The 20,176-nt window shown below is 51.8% G+C and overlaps 5 protein-coding genes across 5 annotated transcripts; 2 read left to right on the forward strand and 3 right to left on the reverse strand.

Moving 5' to 3' along the window:
* The first annotated feature begins 53 nt into the window (after positions 1-53).
* LOC120893772 (delta-1-pyrroline-5-carboxylate synthase) lies at positions 54-10,295 on the forward strand. The gene is made up of 6 exons (XM_040295871.1): positions 54-588; positions 7,281-8,271; positions 8,345-8,586; positions 8,687-9,170; positions 9,254-9,535; positions 9,618-10,295. The coding sequence occupies exons 1-6, from the start codon at positions 475-477 to the stop codon at positions 9,878-9,880; spliced, it is 2,376 nt and encodes a 791-aa protein (XP_040151805.1). The 5' UTR covers positions 54-474; the 3' UTR covers positions 9,881-10,295.
* Positions 10,296-10,658: 363 nt separating this feature from the next.
* Positions 10,659-12,014, reverse strand: LOC120898529. The gene is made up of 2 exons (XM_040304505.1): positions 11,874-12,014; positions 10,659-11,788 (listed from the first exon to the last, which is right to left on the reverse strand). The coding sequence occupies exons 1-2, from the start codon at positions 11,895-11,897 to the stop codon at positions 11,057-11,059; spliced, it is 756 nt and encodes a 251-aa protein (XP_040160439.1). The 5' UTR covers positions 11,898-12,014; the 3' UTR covers positions 10,659-11,056.
* Positions 12,015-12,075: 61 nt separating this feature from the next.
* On the forward strand, positions 12,076-16,269 carry LOC120898504. The gene is made up of 3 exons (XM_040304452.1): positions 12,076-12,478; positions 12,572-15,848; positions 15,918-16,269. Exons 1-3 carry the CDS (start codon positions 12,382-12,384, stop codon positions 15,997-15,999), a joined length of 3,456 nt encoding a protein of 1,151 aa, XP_040160386.1. The 5' UTR covers positions 12,076-12,381; the 3' UTR covers positions 16,000-16,269.
* Positions 16,270-16,336: 67 nt separating this feature from the next.
* LOC120898510 (MAPK/MAK/MRK overlapping kinase-like) lies at positions 16,337-18,137 on the reverse strand. The gene is made up of 6 exons (XM_040304466.1): positions 17,980-18,137; positions 17,700-17,904; positions 17,407-17,623; positions 16,878-17,332; positions 16,688-16,796; positions 16,337-16,616 (listed from the first exon to the last, which is right to left on the reverse strand). The coding sequence occupies exons 1-6, from the start codon at positions 17,999-18,001 to the stop codon at positions 16,431-16,433; spliced, it is 1,194 nt and encodes a 397-aa protein (XP_040160400.1). The 5' UTR covers positions 18,002-18,137; the 3' UTR covers positions 16,337-16,430.
* Positions 18,138-18,161: 24 nt separating this feature from the next.
* On the reverse strand, positions 18,162-19,441 carry LOC120898517. The gene has a single exon (XM_040304478.1). It carries the CDS (start codon positions 19,422-19,424, stop codon positions 18,516-18,518), a length of 909 nt encoding a protein of 302 aa, XP_040160412.1. The 5' UTR covers positions 19,425-19,441; the 3' UTR covers positions 18,162-18,515.
* Between the last annotated feature and the right edge of the window lie 735 nt (positions 19,442-20,176).

The following is a 20,176-nucleotide window of genomic DNA, read 5'->3' on the forward strand; positions in this document are numbered from 1 at the left end:
GCGGGCAGTAGAAGGGAGTAGAGAGCATAACAAAACTTTCCTCATCAGCACTCGGCCCGGGCAGCGATCAGTTGAGCCGGACAGTCCGGAACAGCACCACACACATCATCATCCACCGTAGTTCCCGCCTTTTTCGCTCGCACCGTCCGGCCCGAGAGCGAGTGTACCTTCGACGCCTTTTCCGTCCAGCGAAGTTCACCAATCCATGCCCAGCTCGAGCTATTCGAGGTGAACTTCCCTTTTTTCCAAGCGTTCGAGTTGCTCGTGAAAATGCAGTGAAATTGCAGGGCCCCAGTGTTTGCTCAGTGTCCCTGTTCGTGCGCCTAGAATTAATACCCGGAAGTTCGTCTGAAGTCTGACGACCGTTTCGTATAGACACAGAGACTGCCAAGAGTTTCACCGTCACCGACCTCCGTTACTACTGTGTTCCTTATTTACAAATCGTACCAAACGTCCGTCCCGGAGTCGCGCAGAATGATGAGCTTCCTAAGGATGTTTGACCGCACCGGAAAGGTGTTGCGCGCCGGCCAGCAGCGTCACTTTTCCATCGTGGGCAGCCCGAGCGTCAGCGCATACCTTATGCAGCAGGTAAGTGCCGCGGTGTTTGGGATTGCTGCCGGGGCAAACTGGCAAAGCATCAGCGGGTGAACGCACTCCACCCAGAAAACCTCGGACTCTGTTCCAAGTCCAACGATTCGCTCGTGACGCAGGCATCGCGTCCAGACGTTCAAGGGGAAAAGGGAGCAGAAAAAACAACAATTGGTGTGTGTCTACCATACTTTTTTATACTTGCTCAAAATCACAACACAAGGGCATAAGTACCGTACCGTACATTTCCTCGCATCGGCTCGGCATAACCCTTACAGTGGCCGCGGCGAGTGAGCGCGATAACCTAGGCGGCACGCGGAAGCGGCATCATTGCAACACAGACACAATGTTTGGGCTTCGGGATTGCCCTGAATATTCAATCAAGATCGAGCGAGGCCTTTTGACGCAAAGCTTTGCCTGCCCGCAGCGGTAGGGTAGCGAAAATCTACACACCAAACTGGGCATTACAAAACATATCGATTAATTGGTGCTGAAGTACATTTTCTATTGATGGGAACCTATAATATTTTCGTTTAAAACAATATCATTCAAGCTGTTTACTTGCCGTTTTGGGGAATTTGGATCCAGGATTCTGGATTCGTCGTTGCTCATAACAATGATAAAAACTTGCGTGTTGACAAATGTGTTAGATTGTTAGATTGCTGCATTGGCCATTTACCTTATAAGTATTCTTAATATGAGTTGGTATGGCGAGTTACTAACGTCGAAAGCCTTTGACTCACTCATGAGTACAGTCTTTCTCTGAGTTACGCGAATAATGTGTTCCACGGACATTCGCGTAACTCGGATTTTCACGTAATTCGACCAATATTTTTTTTTTATAAAAAAAATTATGATTAATTTTAATAATTTAATGTACATTATTACTTATTTAATAGAATTCCTGAGGAAATTTCTATTAATTCTGTGTATTTAGCGATTTCAAACTCTCAGCAAAACTGCAATTTTCTCTGAATTTGGCAATTGTTGTAAGGAAATTGTACCAATTTGACGTATGAAGTGCCAAAACTAAATTCGCGTAACTTGGGGAAATACTGTAATGAAAAATTGCTACGAGTGAGTATCTAGTCCAGGGGTCTCCAAACTACGGCCCGCTAGTCGTATGCGTCCCGCGAGAGTCTTTAATGCGGCCCGCGATGACTTTGTAAAGATTGAAATAAAAAGTTTAGTATTCTGATTATGTTTTATCAAAATTTCAATGCTTAGCTTATTAAGTTTAACATAGAACTTGAATAATAGAAAGCTGTACAACTTTGATACATTCAGTTGACATTTTCTCATCAAAAAAAGATTTAAACGTTCATCCATCAGCTAAAGGTAACGTCAAAATGACCCTCAACAACGACATTTGTGAAGCAATACGGCCCACGCAATGAAAAGTTTGGAGATCCTTGTTGTAGTCGACGCGAAGAGTAAAATTTCTCATCGTTATTGAATCCTTGAATGAATTATTCAGTTAACGAACGGCTCAAAACTCTGTTGTTGCTAGTCTGCATGGTCGAGTTCGTTCACAAATGAGTTCAGCAAAATCTTCGTGATGTTTTTATTAAATCACTTGTAAAGAATGTAACCCAATACTCACCCCAACTCAGTATGTTGCATCACCAACATTCTCGTCCAAAAGCTAAAAGCTCAATCTCGCCCTAGCGAATAACGAAAATAACTCGCACGATGTGTTTGCAGCATCACCCTGTAAAGGCCCAAATCAGTATTAAAAGCGTGATACCGTGGCTAGGTTACCGGATTATCGAGTCAGCTTCGGACGAGGCGGACAAATAATTACCACCCAATTATGGATACACCCACCCCGGGGTGCGTGAATGTGTGTGTGTGTGATATTTACTACCCTCAACCACGAGCACATGTGGATGTTTGGCTCCGTTGGGTGTCGCGGCGCTATTATTGCCTGCTAAATGTAATTACCAGTGCCTACCAGCGCACCAGGCGACCTTTGCCCGTGGCGGCACACACACACACCCACACTAAACAGAGCGGAACAGAGTCCAAACAGCAAACGGTACAAGTCTTCCCAACCCTGGCAACCCGGAACAACCGTAATCCGACCGAAGGATCTAATGGGCAACACGGCAGCTGTTTGCTTGCTTCCAACCGCCCATCGGGTGCCTTCCTGACCCTCTCTTTGGGCGGGTGTGTGTGTGGGAAAATTATTTGATTTGAAATATTATATTCGAACAACAACAACAACAACAACAACCACAACTGATTGATTGATCTTATCGTTCAAATCGAAGAAGCAGTAGGATTAGAAAGCGAACGGTTCGAAGATGCTTAGGGCTTGATCCGCCCGCATGATTTGTGTGCTTGTGGACAGTGCACGTGCGCCTCTAGCGGCACTGGCGGGGGCTCGAAGCCCTTTTGTTTTGAAAAGCAGACTGCAAAACAACCCCACTATCATCGGAGAAGCATCGATGGTGGTGGTTGGGACGCCGCCAAGTAAAAACAATCTCGAATCGGCGAACCGTACCGATCGGAGATGTATCGCGACAGAACGGGGCACAGGTTGGAACGGCTCACGCTGGTGGTAGTAGTAGGGGTAGTAGTAGGGGCACACGCTTTCCCGTCACTTTCCGGCCGACCTCCCCGTAGCTTCCCGTGCTTTGATTTGCTTCCCCCGGAAATTCCATCACCACCATTCGGCTGAGCCAAGCGATTGCTGATCCCCGCGATATTGCCATTCCCAGCGATCAGGACCGGGACAATCTAATTTCGTAACTTTCTAATCGTGATATCGGACCGTGGCTGAAGCAGAAGCTTTTCTCTTTTGATGTGCCCACTACTGTGCCCACTTGAAAGGATTCGCTTCCTGCCGCATCTGCTGCCCCTGGTGGGTGGTGGCCCGTATAACAATAACATGGCAGCACTTGTTGATGTCCATGCCCTCTCATCCACGATCCTGAAGGCGCGGAAACATAGATTAGATGAAAGCAAGGGACATTTGTTTGTCGCAGCACGCAGGGCCAGGGATGATATTACACTACTGTACACCTTACACCTTTTCATGCCGTTCCGATGGGGCGGCAAAGCGTAATTGCGATTCAACTCGACACTCGGAGGCGAGAGGAAAGGGGGATTTGAAAGGTGGACAGCTTCAGCAGAGATTTTCTTGGAAAGAGGCAGACCACTTGGTAGGAAAGCTTAAGGTAATTGCAGCTTCCGGGAAAAGCTCTTCTTCCTATAATAGCTGCCGTTCGCTGCATCTCAAACATATTTTAGACATCAAAAAGCCTGCGATGCTTACGGATTGCGTTGGTTTTGAGTTTTTTTTAAAGAATTTCGGTGTCCTTCATCTAGCCAAAGTTGTACAACATGTTTGGTTTAAAATGTGCCCACACTCCTGCCATTTTTGGAATGTTAATAATGATAAATGCGTTGCTCGGCAGGCTTTTCGCTTTCCTAGCAATAATTTCCCATTACTCTGGCAGTATGTGCCATTCCAATTGTGCAATGTTGTGCTAACCGGGTTCGACGTGTGAGCCTTTTTGCACACATTATGTACCGAGCCGTGATTGTCCTGCCAAGCAGCCTAGCAGGGCGTTTAAAACAATCGTAAAATTTTAATAACCTCGAACGCCTCCCGAAACACAAACACAATTGAGTAGCCATCGCCATTGATTGCGGGGCTGTTGGGTTTAGTGGTGAGTGCTCGGAATTAGACCTAACTGATTCCGATTCCGTGTTTGGAAACAATTCCAGAGCCAATGCTGGAATCGATTCCGATTCCAGAGCCAATTCCAGAGCTGACTCCGAATCTGGATTCGATTCCGGAATCAGAATCGGTTCTGGAATCAGAATCGGCTCCGAAATCAGAAACTGCTCTGGAATCGTAATCGGCTCCGGAATCAAAATCGGATCCGGAATCAGAGTTGTCTCCGGAATCACAAATGGCTCCGGAATCGAATTCGACCTGGGAATCCCAATTTGCTCCGAAAATGGGATCAAAATTGACTCCAGAATTGTAATTAGCTCCGGAATGAGAATCAGTTCTTTAATTGAAATAAGAAATTTCAGAAACGAAAACAATCTGGGAATCTCAAAGAGAATGGATCGTTTATAAGTAAATTTGGATTCTTTGCGGCTATTGGAAACCGATTCTAATTCCGGAGCCGATTCCGAGACCAATTCCGAAGCAGCTTCCGATTTCGAGGTCGCTTCCGGAGCCGCGTCCGGAGGCGATTCATAGCCTAGCCGGACCTAGCCAGAATCGATTCCAACGAAAACTTATTTTTTCCCATCACTAGTTGGGTGAGCAGTTTGTCCTTGTCCTCCTTGTTTTTTTTCTCTTGCCAGCTAGCATCTGGTCACGCCGGGGGTCGCCCGTTCGACCAACTCCCGCCTGACGTCGATAGAATCTCGGGTGGAAATCAAATAATATTTCAATTACTCCTGCACAATCGTGCCCAGCACTGTGGGTGGGGGAGTGGGGGGGAGGAGGGTCAGTATCATACTCTCGTCGGAGTGGCATTCGTTCGTCGCAGGCTTCGAACCCGACTGTTGCGCAAGTAGACAGCGAACGCACTGCACCGCGGGCGTGACAATGCGTGAAGCCGAATCAAAGTAATTATAATTCATCAAACCTTCGCTCGGGCTTTGATTTCCCGCACAAAGCGGAAGGCTAAGGAAGAAAGGGAAGAGAACAAATAACGCATTTGCACGCCTGAACGGCAAATGCAATCATAATGAAAAATAATTTCCTGCCTCGCTTGTTGCACCGTAATTGCTGCACTGTGCCGGATTATGCCGAGCTTTTGCAGTGTGCTGAGCTTCCTTTTTTTTGCTGAACACACAGCTACGGCGAGAAAGAACGGAATGGAGTTGTTTTGTTGTGTCTTGTGCGCTGAGTACATACAAAAAAGGAATCACAAAACCTTCGAGAATGAGTCCCGTGGGCCGGGAGCAGTGTGAAGCAGGTTGGTCGTGCAATCTTAATTAACTTTAAGCCCGATTGTGTGCTGGCTGGACAGTTTGGTATCTTTGTAGTGATAACTTGCAGGGCAAAAAAAAAGATGGAAGGAAAGTCATTATGCTAGCCAAAAATAATCACTTTACCCGCCAGCCGAGACCTCAGCTGGTGGGCGGTCTTGGAGCCGCTTGCGTGCATTAAGCTTCGGTCGTTTTCGGTGTGTCTTTGTGTGCGCCACTAGCAGACGAAATTAAAAAAAGGGGCTAGCAGAATATGTTCTAAAGAAATGGATTAATGTATTTCGCGATTGCTAATGAAGCTAAATAAATTCGTCCCAACTCCCCTTTTTTTTACTTTAAAAAGGATAACCACAAATCTTGGCTATTCTTGGCTGTTCTTCGCTGGTCCATCTTTTTGACGCATGGAATGAATTTCGAGCCTCACGCTGGTCCCAACCAGTCCGCCTCGCTCCCCAACTTGAGCGCATTTGAAACTATAGCCTAGGGCAGGACGCGCCAGCAACACCACAGCAAAAAATAGCTCCACTCTTACATACCAATACATCCCTGGGCGAGTCGATTGTACTGACGGCAACTTCACAGCATAATAATGAGCGAAAAAGGATCTCGGGCAAGATTGCAGGGCTACGGGCAATGGTGGCAAATAATGATACAAAAATGCTTGCACCATACCAGCAACGGGTTTGCGCACTCCCCCTTTGCCGGACCTTCGCGGGCAACGCGGGTGCTGCCAACAATCTAAGAAGCGATCTAGCGCGCGCACACACACCCACAAATCGCACAGAAATGGATGCTAATAGCGCCCGCAGCAAGAAATAAAATACCCGAAAAAATGTAAAACGTGTAGCGCGGCGCACGAATTTTGCGCGGAAGAGTGCGTGGCGTTCACGCAAAGCTGCTGCGGCCCGCGATGGGAAAAGTTTTCGGTCCATTTTTTTTGTTCGTCGCAAAAACCCATTCTTTCCCTTTCAATTTTTGTGTGAAGGAGAACGGCTTTGGGGAGAAAAACACACCAAAAAAACGTTGCGACATTCAAACTGCTTTCCCCCGGGAAAATCTGTGCATCTTCATCGCGCGTGCAAAAGGTTGATGAAAAAAGTTTCGATTGTTTTCCGATATGATATTGGGTGCCGGTTACATTTTCCAGTGGGTGAGGCGGGTTTGGACCCCTTTTTTATGTGTGTGTGTGTGTATGTTGCTTGTAGCGTGTACCCGGAATACTGAAACGCACAGAGGGAAACTTTTTCGGTCGTAGTAGGCCTTCCTTCACGCGAAAGGATACCGCCGACCGGTCGACCGTGCGCGATGGCATGATGCGATATTCATGTAATGGCAATCAAAAACATGTCGAACGCCTACTTCGAACGTGTTTGTATTTTGTTTTGCAATGGTTGCGCTGTCGTCGTCGTCGTGGCGACCTGTTTAAAATTTCAAATCGTTTGTGGCTCATCCTGTGCCAGTGGCATGGGCGCCCACAGGTATCTGTGGGATGATGGGCACGCGGCCCCCCAACCCCGTCTTGAGGTAAGCCAACGATAAAGGGCAAAATAAGTAGCCACAGGCGGGGGTGGTTTTTTTTCATGCTTGGTGCCGCTTTGCCAACTGCAGCACAAGAACTCCAAAACCATAAGGCCGGTTAGATTATGTCCGACCACCACCGGAATGCAAAGTAAACCGCATTAAGCTCAAACCCGTCGTTTGATTTTGTTTTTCTCCTCCCCACCCACTAGGCAAGAAAGGCGAAAAACGTTAACCGCACCCTGCACGGTCTGCACGAGCGCAAGCAGGCGACATTCAGCGAGCGCAACCAGCTAAAGTACGCCCGGCGGCTGGTGGTGAAGCTGGGCAGCGCGGTCATTACGCGCGAGGACGAGCACGGTCTCGCGCTGGGCCGGCTGGCCTCGATCGTCGAGCAGGTGGCCGAATACCACGTGGAGGGCCGGGAGTGCATCATGGTCACGAGCGGTGCGGTCGCGTTCGGCAAGCAGCGCCTGACGCAGGAGCTAATCATGTCCCTGTCGATGCGCGAAACCCTTTCACCGACGGACCACACGCGCCAGGACGCGGGCACACTGGTGGAACCGAGGGCGGCCGCCGCCGTCGGCCAGTCCGGCCTGATGTCGCTGTACGATGCGATGTTCGCCCAGTACGGCATCAAGATCGCGCAGGTGCTCGTGACCGAGCCGGACTTTTACAACGAGGAAACGCGCAAAAACCTGTTCAGCACGCTGTCCGAGCTGATCCACCTGAACATCGTGCCGATCATCAACACGAACGATGCGGTGGTGCCGCCGATGTTCATCGTCGACCAGGAGGTGTCGGCCACCGGCAAGAAGCGGGGCATCCGGATCAAGGACAACGACAGCCTGGCGGCACTGCTCGCGGCCGAGATTCATGCCGACCTGCTGATACTGATGTCGGACGTGGACGGCATCTACAACAAGCCGCCGTGGGAGGATGGCGCGCGGCTCATGCACACCTACACGGCCGGCGACAAGAATCTGATCAAGTTCGGCGAAAAGTCCAAGGTCGGTACGGGCGGCATGAACTCGAAGGTGATGGCGGCGACCTGGGCACTGGACCGCGGGGTCAGCGTGGTCATTTGCAACGGCATGCAGGACAAGGCGATCAAGAGCATACTTACCGGGCGCAAGGTGGGAACGTTCTTTACCGAGTCCACCGCCGAGAAGGCGACCCCTGTCGAGCAGATTGCGGAAAATGGTAAGCCACAGCCGTCCTGGAAGGTAATGGGGGCGGTTAATCTCACTATTGGACACTTTTTTTTCTTTCACAGCACGCAATGGCAGCCGAGTGCTGCAGAATCTTACCGCCGCCGAGCGGGCACAGGCCGTCAACACACTGGCCGACCTGCTCATCTCGCGACAGTCGCAAATTCTCGAAGCGAACGCGAAAGATCTGGACGAGGCGAAGAAGTCGGGATTGGCCAAACCGCTACTTTCCCGACTGTCCCTGACGCCCTCCAAGCTGGAAAGCTTGGCCAAAGGATTAAAGCAGATTGCGGACGACAGCCACCGGGTAGGGGAGAACACTGCAGTTGACAGTTGGCGCTGCAATGGTTGCTTTGTTGAGTACAATATTGTTTACACTTTTTCAACTTTTTTTCTTCAATCGGCAGAACGTCGGGCGTGTAGTGAAGCGCACCAAGCTGGCCGACGGGCTGGAACTGAAGCAGGTCACCGTGCCGATCGGGGTGCTGCTGGTCATATTCGAGTCCCGGCCGGACTCGCTGCCCCAGGTGGCCGCCCTCGCGATGGCGTCCGGCAATGGGCTGCTGCTCAAGGGCGGCAAGGAGGCGGCCCACAGCAACCGGGCCCTGATGGAGCTGGTGAAGGAATCGCTGGCCGCGACGGGTGCCTCGAACGCGATCTCGCTGGTGTCGACGCGCGAAGAGATTAGCGATCTGCTGTCGATGGATGAGCATATCGATCTGATCATACCGCGCGGTTCGAGCGAGCTGGTGCGCAGCATCCAGGAGAAGGCCCAGCACATCCCGGTGATGGGGCACGCGGAAGGCATCTGCCACGTGTACGTCGATCGGGAGGCGGATCTCGACAAGGCGCTGAAAATCATTCGCGACTCCAAGTGCGACTATCCGGCCGGTAAGTGGGCTATACCACGTGGTAGTTGTAATGGGTGCACATCTTTATCTTCTTTTCTGGTGGAAATGATTTACCTTTTGCAGCTTGTAACGCCATGGAGACGCTGCTCATTCACGAGGACCTCCTGCAGAACAGTTCCTTCTTCACCGACGTGTGCAACATGCTGAAGCGCGAGGGCGTCAAGATCAACTCCGGCCCGAAGCTGAACCAGATGCTGACCTTCGGCCCGCCCCAGGCCAAGTCGCTCAAGTTCGAATACGGTGCGCTGGAATGCAGCATCGAGGTGGTGAAAAATCTCGAAGAAGCAATCGACCACGTGCACACGTACGGCAGCGGCCACACCGATGTGATCGTAACGGAAAATCGTACGTATCAAAGGATCGAGTCGAAAAAAAAAATACGAAAAAACACATTTTTAACAACTTCTCTTTATCCTTTCCGTTGCAGCCACTTCGGCCACCTACTTCCAGAGCAATGTGGACAGTGCGTGCGTGTTCCACAACGCTAGCAGCCGGTTCGCGGACGGCTTCCGGTTCGGGCTCGGCGCGGAGGTGGGCATTTCCACCGCGAGAATACACGCCCGCGGCCCGGTCGGTGTCGAGGGTCTGCTCACGACGAAATGGATCCTGAGCGGCGTTGACCATACGGCGTCGGAGTTTACCGACGGATCGCGTGCCTGGCTCCATCAGTCGCTACCGACCGACCAGTAGCAGGTGGTCGTTCTTCCGTTAAATTGCTCTTGCCTGCAATCGCTCGCCAGCGTGCTTCCGTTTACGCACCTTTGTCTTACGGACGATTGATTGCTGCCTCGGAAGGGCCGTTGTGGCGATGATCCCACCCTGCCAGATGATCCCACCCCAAAAGGTGCAATCCACGCGTGCGCGCGCGCCACGAATTGCGTACACAAAGCGGGAATGCGCAACACAATCGAATAAAACTCAATTAATTATCCTTACCGTATCAAATTAGCGTGACGGATCGGGAGCATAATCACTTTGTGACCGCCGGACATGAGGTCACCTGTACTAGGGTATGTGCAACGGGTGTATGTGTGTGTATGTGTGTGAGTGTGTATGTTTGGGTTGCAAATGAAATAAAAGCCGTCTGTAAATAACGATAGTTTAATTCCTGCTGCGCCGTTCATTACTTTCCTTGTGTCCACGTTCTCAGGGGTGTGTGTGTATAAAAATTAAATTAATTTCATTCGTGCCTAATGAGCGTACAATAAATTATGCAGGACCGAAAATTCGCCAGCATGATGCACGCGATAAAAGTCGGGATGCCGAAAGAAATGATCTTGGAAGGAGGAAGGGGAGGGGGGGGAGGTCATTTAATCCCTCATTATAAACTGCAGAGAGTGGCACAAAATTCAGCTCAAACCGGGCAAAATTATGGTAACGCTTGTTGCAGCATTGGAGCATCAAATGTTATTGCACAGCGACTGCAAATGCATTCGCTCTCCCTTAACAACTCTTGATTGACAATGCGTTCCTGTTGCAGTAATTAATCTTTATTATTTGCGATAGTTATACATCGACCTTGTCCGTAACACGCCAGCACAGAGATAGAGCGAAGGCTTTCCGGCTTCGGCCGGGCTACACAATATTTACAACTCTCTTCTGACCTACCCACTCCCTACTCCTGCCACGCGCATGATTCCGCTTCCAAATGGTTCGCGGGTCTACAGTACAGTATCTGTGTGTGTGTGTGTGTATGTTGTTAAATTTAATGTAAATACATAAGTGTAGTGTTATTACATCCTGCAACACTGTTACACGCTGCATTGCAGCTGCCGCCACCAGTTCCCAGGCGCACCCCAGGACACAGGTACAAAGGTGCCATCATTACCACCACCAACGCGTTCGTCTCGCATGAGCCTCCGCGTTTCAGTGATTATCGAAATCGGACAAATCAAACACGGGCATTTCGAGCGGTGCTAGAGCGGTGGACAGATTGTCATGCATTAATCCGTGCGTATGCTTGTGCGTGCTGGGGCCGCCATCACCTCCTTTGCTCGCGCTGGCCAACGATTCCGTGTCCACTAACCCTTGCCCAGCATCCGTGCTGCCCGCGGGAGCTTCCCGTTCCTTCTCGTAGTAGCGCAGCTTCTCCCGCAGCTCCTCGTTTTCCGTCGCGTACTCGTCCACGTTCTGGGCCATGCGCTGGATCAGTATGTGCAGCGAGTGGTTCAGAGCGATCAGCTCGTTCACCGTTTTGGGACCACCACCACCATTCACCGCCGGTTGGGCCGCGGTCAGCATTGTGTTGAGCGACTCGAGCAAACCGTCCGTATCGTCCAGGTTGTGATAGATCGCCACCTGCAGGTCGTTGTATTTGTCCATCTTTTCAATCTGCTGGGCGAGAAAGTCGGGATTCTTGCGGCGCTGGTAGTCGAGCGCCCGGAGGTACCGCTCGTACTGTTGCTTCCGCACCAGCATCCAGTCGACCTGCTTGAGGTGGTACTTTCGCTGCAGCTGCAGCGACTCCTGCACGACGGTATTCGTCTGCAGCTTGAGCGCCTCGTTGAAGTGCGACACGGCCTTCCGGTGGCACTCGATGGCTTCGTCAAAGCGTCGATTTTTGGCAAAGTTTTCCGCCCTTCTGCCGTACATGTGAGCCTACAAGGGATAAGAGTGACACGCGTTTAATCGTTGCAATACATCACAAATCTGTACCATCTGTAGAGCAGAAAGTAATTTTTACCCTGTTTAGATGTGAATTTTCCATCGAAAGTGTGTAGCACAAGCGAAACGTAAACAAACTTTCACGCCACCACTTGCTTTGTTGTCCAAACCCGAACGTGAAACAGCTGATCCGTTGCCTGCCACAAGCGCGGCAGTGTTGCCAGCTTCGACGTTACCGAGCGCTCCCGCCAGCTGTCACTTTCATATTTCGCCACATTGTTCTATTTACGTGTTTGTTTTTACGACGTTTTTACCACCCAACTACCGCGAAGTGCGCGCTTTAATTCGTATCTTTCCCTTTTCTGAGTGTTTTTACCGTGTGAAAGTGACTGTGTGTCGTGTCGCGTTCGCTGCAAAGGGTGTACTGTTTTGTTTTTTCCTCCGCTCATTAGTATGAAGTGTTATCGGTTTGCCATACACCACGCCAGCCATTCGACGGGACGCCCTAGCTGATAAACAAAATCCCCACGAGCGCTATCGTGAAGCCATCCTACCATAGAAAGAAGGAAAGAAACCGCCGCACCACAATGTGTAGGGACGAAATTTTAGCGCACCTGACGGAAATGTTCGGTGATCATATTGAGCAGGAGCGAATCATTGCCACGATCGAGCAGTATGACGACTGTGAGTATGCGTCATTGCGTTTTCAAGGTTTTCGCCTCCTTTCCTGTCCAAACTGACCGAACCGTTTGCTTTCCCTTCGACTGCGGTGTGTAGTGAACGCGTGTGTCGAAGCACTGCTGAAGGACGAGGAACAGATCGTTTCATCCCCGGACCGGCCGAAACCGAACGATGCACTGCCGATAGCATTACCACCACCGCCACCATCGCCCACCGATGGGCCCGACTCCTCGACCGGCGCTACCCGCAAGCAGGTGAACGTGGCGAAAGGCAACCTCCCGTCGGAGATGGCCACCAGCTTCGCCAGCCTGCTGCAGAAGGGCAGCTTGCCGGTGCAATTTCAGCAGCCCGGCAACAGCGCCAGCCAGCGGCCCCGGGGCCCCGGCAAGCACAAGCCAGCGCCGGACCAGCCGGCGAACTATCAAAACATCCTCGACATGGTGGGCCAAGGTTATCGCGTCATGGTGCTGATGCGTGGAGCGCCGGGCAGTGGCAAATCGCACCTATCGCGGGCGCTTATCGACCACACTTCGGGGGGCGATTATCGTAATCACATATTCAGCGCCGACGACTACTTCATGGTGAACGGTGTGTACAAATTCCAGCCCGATGCGATCGACGCGGCCCATCGCTTTAATCAGCAAAACGTGCTAGCGAAGGCACGTGACGGCTGGAGCCCGATCGTGGTGGACAACACGAACATCTGCCTGTGGGAGATGTATCCGTACGTACAGATGGCGGCCGACCACGGGTACTTTCTCGAGGTGCTCGAGCCGCAAACGCACTGGCGGAACAACAGCCGCAGCCTGGCGATACGCAACACGCACGGCGTGCCGGAGCCGAAGATCAAGCGGATGCTGCAGAACTACGAGAAGCTTGCCAGCGTGCAGGACCTGTACCGGATGTGCAAGCTCGAGCACGCGCTGTACATTCCAGTCAAGATGCGCCACTATCCGATCCTGCCGAGCGACTTGCTGATTACAGGCGACGTGCAACGGGCACCGGTAGACCAACCGTCGCAGACGGCGACCGCACAGTGGAATGACGCATGGGAGGGTGGCATGACGAAAGCGACAAAAGACAACGGCGGAAAGAAGCCTAACCTTTCCGCCATACCGCCGCCGAAGCCGCCTCGCGATCCGCAAAAGATAGGCACCCCCATTAAAGTGCCCGACTCCACCGGGCACCAGGGCGCGATGGAGGTGGATAGCGTCGGCGAACCGGCCGGTGCGATGGGTAGTGCAACCACCCGACTTGACGAGGACGATTTTGTCTGGGATTTTACGGACGACTGGCGCAAGACGGCCACCAACTGGAAGCCGTACGACACGGAAAGCAATCAGTTCTGGGGCCAAACGTCGTCGTCAGCGTCCTCGTCGACGAAACCTCTCCCACCGGTGAACGTGCTAGAGCTAGAATCGCAACCCCAGCGAACGTCCAATCCGCTCCACGAACCGATTGCGGAGTATCTCCTTTCCAGCGTGAAGGAACCGACCAAGCTGCCGGCAAAGTTTACCGATCCGGCACAGAAAACCCTTCCTCCGTCCACCGCGCTCCAAACGCCAGGCAAGGAAAAGGCGTCGAAAAAGACGGACAAAAAGCGAATCGCCTTGACGAAGCACAAGCGCGGCTGTCCGAATGAGAACGCCAGCTTTTCTGAGATTTGCAACCTCTACCCAAAGGTACCGGAGTCCTACCTGTGGGATCTGTTCGAGAAGTGCAGCGGCGATGGTGACTGGGTGGCGAACCTGCTGCTCGAGGAGCAAAAGTTGGAAAACTTTGAAAACCCGTTCGGCGATGCTGGCTCTTCAGTTGGCCAACGGCGGCGAGAGGAAGGTGGTGAGCTGGTAGATGCCCTCACGGAGACGGCGGTCAAGTGGAACTTGCTGGAATGTAGCTGCAACGAACCGGTGCCGAAAGCTGTCCCGGTGGTACCGGTCGCACCGTCGCTGCTCGAGGTGGACACCTTGGAAGCGGACCAAATGCTAGCCGCCGCAAGCTACACACCCGCTGGCGGCTCCTCGGGACATCAGTCACCGCGTGAAACGGCCCGGCGGACGGGGCAGGGGGGCCAGCAGCACAACAGCAAGGAAAACGCCCAAGCGCTCAAGAAGGAAATCGAGGCACGGTTCATACTCGGCAACGAACACTTCTCGGAACCGATTCAGAAGCTGCGCCTGGCCAGACGCATCGTCCCGGCCGCTGACGAGTCGCCGCCTGAGGAGCTCCTCGATCTGGAGACGGCCGACAAGGCGACGGACAGTGAGGTGGTCGAGCTGCGGCTCGGCGTCGAGCTGGTGCAGCAGCTGCACGCCATCTTCCGGGACAAGCACTGTCCCAAGTCGCTCGAGCTGGACGACCTGCAGTCCGACCGGACGCGCGTGTTCATGGCAACAGAGACGGCGGAGCAACTGTACCTGCTGTTCCTCGATTCGGTCTACAGTTACACCGAGGAAGAGCGGCAGCGCAGCCTGCGGGAGGACGCCCGCATGGCGCAGCTGATGCAGACGGAGGAAAAGTATCCCGCCCTGTTCAAACCGCCCGACCCGTCCGGCGAGCCGAACATGAAGGACATCATCGAGATGGAGGAAGCGCTGGCCGCCTACCAGAAGGAAACGAACGCCACCTGGCAGAAGGCGGACGGACCGCCCGACCTGGCCCAGCAGATGTCGCAGCAGAAGCTGAAGGAAATGTTCCCGCACCTGAACGGTGACGATCTGGTGGAGATTCTCGCTGCGCACAACAATCGCTTCGACGAGACGGTGCAGGTGCTGAACGCCTCCATCCCGGACACCGTGCGCCAGCAGATGCTGGAAAAGGAGGAGCTGCTGAAGAAGCGGGCAGAGCACGAGAAGCAAAAGCTGCTCGATCTGTTCAGCTCACCCACCTTCGCCACCCCGTCCCCGACCGGGTCGAGCCTGTCCGGCGAGGAGGCGATCAATTTCCACCTCATCAAGGCGGAAGAGTGTCGCAATCTGGCCCAGCATCATCTCGACCTGAAGAACGAATGCCACGCAAAGGCCCGGCAGGCGATTCAGCGCAATGTGCCGGGTTTGGCCGACTATTACTCGCAGATTGCGCGCCTGCACCGCACCAAGATCGACATGTACAACAGCCGGGCGTCCAACTGCATCATGGAGGTGCACAAGCTGAAGCTGAACAATGACGAGGTGCTCGATCTGCACTATCTCCACTCGCAGGAGGCGTTGCGCTGCTTGGAGCTGTTCCTTGCCGAGCATGCCTCGAATCTGCTCAACTCGCAGCAACGCTTCAAGACGCTGTACATCATCACGGGGCGCGGATTGCATTCCGCCGACGGCAAACCGATCATCAAGCAGCGTGTTAAAGCCATGCTGAGAGTTAAGAACATAAGGTAGGTGCCGCAGCAGTTCGATTTGGGGTTGGTGTGGAGACTCAAGTTTTGTTTCTATAATCCACACAGATACACCGAACTGAACCCGGGTTTCCTCAAGATTAAACTCTTCAATCGTGATGACCTGGAACAGCTTATGATGACGGCCTAAAAGGAGGCAGAAAGGGGGGAGGGAGTTTCACGTACAAGAAAGTGTACTTAAGCGCACAAGCGTCTCAAGCCACCGCAATAGGGAGGAAAGTCGTCGGAAATTACGCTGTTTCAAGCTACACGCCCAATCGTGTGTGTAGAAGGATGGACGGGAAGGGATAATCACGTTGCAACCCGAATGTACCTGATTTGCAGTCACGAGTCATCCGAGAGTCATTTAGCGAATAAAGTGAGTGCGCTCTTGCACAATGAGACGGATTTACGCCACGGATGTAAATGGATTTTTTTTTCTAGAAGCCGTGTAAACGATCCATGAAACCATGACACACTTCTCCTGGTGCATGAATCAAAGCAAATGTATCAAAACATACATAATATTACAAAACTACCTCACTTTCCTAGTGGTGAATCCGTATCGTCGCGCGGGAGAGCTTACTTTTCCCGGCGGTACAGCGGCTCATTGCACCACAATTTATGCTCTATGCTTTTCGGATTCATATTCCAGAAGCGTTCGCGTTGCTTGTTAATTTTCGTCTGCTCCTCCGGCGAAAGAAAGTGGAACGTGTTGTTCGTTTTGAAGCTTTGCACACTCGTGACCGACGAATCCGGCATTAGATGCTGCAAACAGGAAACGATTGATTAATGTGCTGTCCCCGTCGTTATCGTACCGGGGTGTTGCATTGCCTTACCTTCGTATTGTTCCTGAGCTGTCCCGCGCACGATTTCATCTCATGTACGTTCACTTCGTTGTACAGGCTTTGGTGACTTAGAGAGAATTTGGACAATTTTTTGTGCCTTCTGAAAATGAGAAGAGAAAAAGGTATAAACCACTTGGAAAGCTTTGTCATCGACCCCCCACCCCCCCCCTTTGAACCATACATAAGCTCCTCGAAATAGGTATGGTTTGCGACATTTTTCGACGATAACCGCTGATCGGGACAGTATGCGAGCATCTTCTTCATCAAATCCATCCCGAACACGTTCATGAGCGGCAGATGCCACCGTAGTTCGGTGGCTTGACGCTTGGCAAACTTTAAGTTCTTTACATTCCACGGCCTGAACCGCTCCAGCACAGTGGGCGACGGGGAACCGAGCAGCTCGTGTATGCAGTCCAGCATCTCGATCTCGTTTTCGCCCTGAAACAGTGGCTTCAGCGTCAGCATTTCATAGAAACAGCACCCGACCGCCCAAACGTCCATCTTGGGACCGTAGTAACCCATGGAGAGCATACATTCCGGGGCCCGATACCACCGGGTAGCGATGTAGATGGCGTACGGCGGACGTTGGGCGATCGTGGCCGCCGTTCCAAAGTCTGCCAGCTGGAGGGTTTCTCTCTAAAAACAAACAAAAAATAAATAAGTTTCCATTACCACTTGAGATCCAGGCGCACCCTGCTCCGCCGTCCCACCTTGCCAATGATTCCGGAGGAAAATTTAACTAAAATGTTTTCCGGCTTCACGTCCCGATGGAATATGCCGTTTTGGTGCAGATGCTCCAGCCCCAGCACGATCTGGTACAGCATTTTTCGGACTCGGTTTTCCGAAAACGGTCGCACTCGTTTCTGCATGTACTCGTACAGGTTGATGTCCATCAGGTGCATGATTAAAGTTAGGCTTTTGTTTTCACTAAAAATATATAAATATTAAAGAACAGAGTTGGTCCATCATTGCACGACACAACCGTCAGCAGTTTGAAACTTACAACACGTGATCACACAGCTGCATAACGTTCGGATGGCTGGGCACCGACTTCATGAGCTGTATCTCAGCGTACGCTACATCGCACATCAAATCACTGCAACTATCGATCAGATGTTTGGCGGCATAGGATTTGCCCGACTTCCGACAGCGCACGAGAAACACTTCCGAATAGGCTCCGCTTCCGATTTGGTGAATGATGTCGTATCCTGTTGGCAGGAGTGAGAAAGAACAGAAGATAAATATATGAATTAATAATCAATGCATTACCAAATATTGCTTACCTGTTATTTTAAAGGCACTCATTTTTCCTGTCTTTCCGTTTTTTTTACCAGTGAACGACTGTTAGCTTTCGAAAAAATAACAATAATCAAATAAACCAACCATGCGGACAATCGAGATACACACACCAAACCGAGCAAATCCCAGCCGAACCGATGAAAACTCAACGACTCCTTTGTACATGTGTACTTGGATTAGAAATTTATTGAATTCCTGCGCTCCTTGATTGGTTACTACAGTTCCTATCATACATTTCGTGAGCAAAGTCGCGAAAAAGGCACAACGTTCCCCTGTGCTTACTTATAAAGTATTTTCCCAACGATTGGAAAAAACCTGACCCACATGGTGGTATCTTCTCCGTTACCCTCCCTACTCGCTTCTGCGGTGGTTCTTACGAAATAACAACAACCTCTTCCCTCTCGGCAACAGCTTCTCTATTGCAAACGTTGGCGACATTTCAAAACGTAAAATAGTATTCCCCTATCTAAAATGCATAACATATCTGCGCTTATCCTATTCCTAGGGCCATGCATGCTTTTCACAGCTTCTCCACCTTCTCGAACAGCAGCGCCCGGTTCCGTATGGACCGGCGGAACAGATTCCCCTTCGACTGGAACTCTTTCTTTGGTGGTGTTTCCAGGAACACGCCCTCGAAGATGGTTTCCAAATTCAGCCGACTCCGGCTAACGTTCCCATCCGGCGGGGTCAGTCCGATGCGGGCATGTATTTCGTCCAGCGTTACATACCCTTCGGCCGGCTGCTGACCGTTGCCGGTGGTGCTGGCGGCTGGTGCTGGTGGTGGTGGCGTCATCCCGTACAGCGGCGTACTGCAGCCCGAGTAGCAGCTGCGACCGGATTTCGGTGTCGAGGTGGGCGATTCGAACGGTTCCAGCTCGATCGGTGACAGTGATCGGGCCGAGGGCGACATCGAGCAGGCAGAGAATGGTGGCATTTCATCGAGCAGGCTGCCCTCCGCCACTCCACTTCCGTCGTCCGAGCCGTTGAACGGCGACAGGTACCCGTCCTCATCGGACGAGCTCGATTCGTACTCCTTCCGTACCGGTGGTCCAGCCGTCGCCAGCCTACTGCTGCTGTTGCTGACACTAACGGTCTTTGGTGCCGTTGTGACTTTGTGCATCGTAATTTTGGAGGCTAGGCGAAAGTCGTGGCGTGGGTAAACTATTCGTTCGATCGTTTCCTCGCGAGACGCACTTCGCACAAGGGGTAGCTTTCTGCCAAGCTCAAACAGTCGAAAGGCAAACACAACAAACAGGTACACCAGAATTTCCAGGTAAACGAATGCAAGGACGCGAAAGCGGTTCACATTTTCGACAACACTTTGAATCGCCGTTTGACGTTTTGACAGCACGTGCCCTCCGTCTCGCTTCGTTCGCTTGATATCTCTTTCGCTCGCGTTGCCTGTTCGCGGTTTGACAGCTCGTTGCATAGTCGAACCCCATCATCGCATCGAGCAACGCAGATTGTAGCAGTGGGTTCGACTATGTGATTACCGTCGTTCGTCGAGCTTCGTCGTTTCCCTTCCCGTTGCGTTGTTGAAAACATGAAAGCATAACCATCATCATCATCAGCAGCAGCAGCAGCAGTAGCAGCATCGCCACACGAAAGCGACACCAAGTGTATACTTTTTTCTACCCGTACCTGCTGACTACATTTTCCTCCCCGTGCACCGTGCGATAGCCTTTGGGGCCAATCATTCTGGAAAGGTAAGTATCGCTCAACCTGCTGTGGCTGCCTTCGATATTCTGTCTCCCAGCACGCCCAGAGCTCACGGCTGCTGCTGCGTTCCGGGGCAAATCGTTCCCTCAGACTCAGCTCAGAGCGCAGCAGCCAAAGCGGACACTCGATACCCGACCGCGACACAGTCGGAAGGCTGTGTCTACTTTTCCGGGTGAAACGCTTGCAGCTGGGTAGTGCGACGCCCGCTGAAGGACCGATACACATCCGGGTATAGCAGTGCACATCCGGAAACGGGTGCTCCAAACAGCCTAAGCAGCCAATTTTAAGATATTCAGTATTGATTTTTGTCACCGTATTGATTTAAGGGCAAAGTTTACACACACTGATAATATTTCCCCCAACCCGTTTGTATCTCTCTCTCTCTTTCCATGCCTTGCGTGAACAGCTTGGGTTGCTGGGATCCATTTGCCTTAAACCCTCATCAACCTATCCGGGAAACTT

Source organism: Anopheles arabiensis, chromosome 2 (genome assembly GCF_016920715.1).
Source record: "Anopheles arabiensis isolate DONGOLA chromosome 2, AaraD3, whole genome shotgun sequence".
NCBI lineage: Eukaryota > Metazoa > Arthropoda > Insecta > Diptera > Culicidae > Anopheles > Anopheles arabiensis.

Bases quoted from the DNA above. Each gene is read 5' to 3' on its own strand.
- LOC120893772 (XM_040295871.1), top strand. From the start codon at position 475: ATGATGAGCTTCCTAAGGATGTTTGACCGCACCGGAAAGGTGTTGCGC. The intron at 8,272-8,344 runs GTAAGCCACAGC...TTTCTTTCACAG, and splicing joins CGAGCAGATTGCGGAAAATG to CACGCAATGGCAGCCGAGTG. The intron at 8,587-8,686 runs GTAGGGGAGAAC...TTCAATCGGCAG, and splicing joins TTGCGGACGACAGCCACCGG to AACGTCGGGCGTGTAGTGAA.
- LOC120898529 (XM_040304505.1), bottom strand. From the start codon at position 11,897: ATGGAAAATTCACATCTAAACAGG. The intron at 11,789-11,873 runs GTAAAAATTACT...TATCCCTTGTAG, and splicing joins AAAATTCACATCTAAACAGG to GCTCACATGTACGGCAGAAG.
- LOC120898504 (XM_040304452.1), top strand. From the start codon at position 12,382: ATGTGTAGGGACGAAATTTTAGCGCACCTGACGGAAATGTTCGGTGAT. The intron at 12,479-12,571 runs GTGAGTATGCGT...TGCGGTGTGTAG, and splicing joins GATCGAGCAGTATGACGACT to TGAACGCGTGTGTCGAAGCA. The intron at 15,849-15,917 runs GTAGGTGCCGCA...TAATCCACACAG, and splicing joins CTGAGAGTTAAGAACATAAG to ATACACCGAACTGAACCCGG.
- LOC120898510 (XM_040304466.1), bottom strand. From the start codon at position 18,001: ATGAGTGCCTTTAAAATAACAG. The intron at 17,624-17,699 runs GTAAGTTTCAAA...ATATATTTTTAG, and splicing joins CAGCTGTGTGATCACGTGTT to TGAAAACAAAAGCCTAACTT. The intron at 16,797-16,877 runs GTATGGTTCAAA...TCTCATTTTCAG, and splicing joins ACCTATTTCGAGGAGCTTAT to AAGGCACAAAAAATTGTCCA.
- LOC120898517 (XM_040304478.1), bottom strand. From the start codon at position 19,424: ATGCAACGAGCTGTCAAACCGCGAACAGGCAACGCGAGCGAAAGAGAT.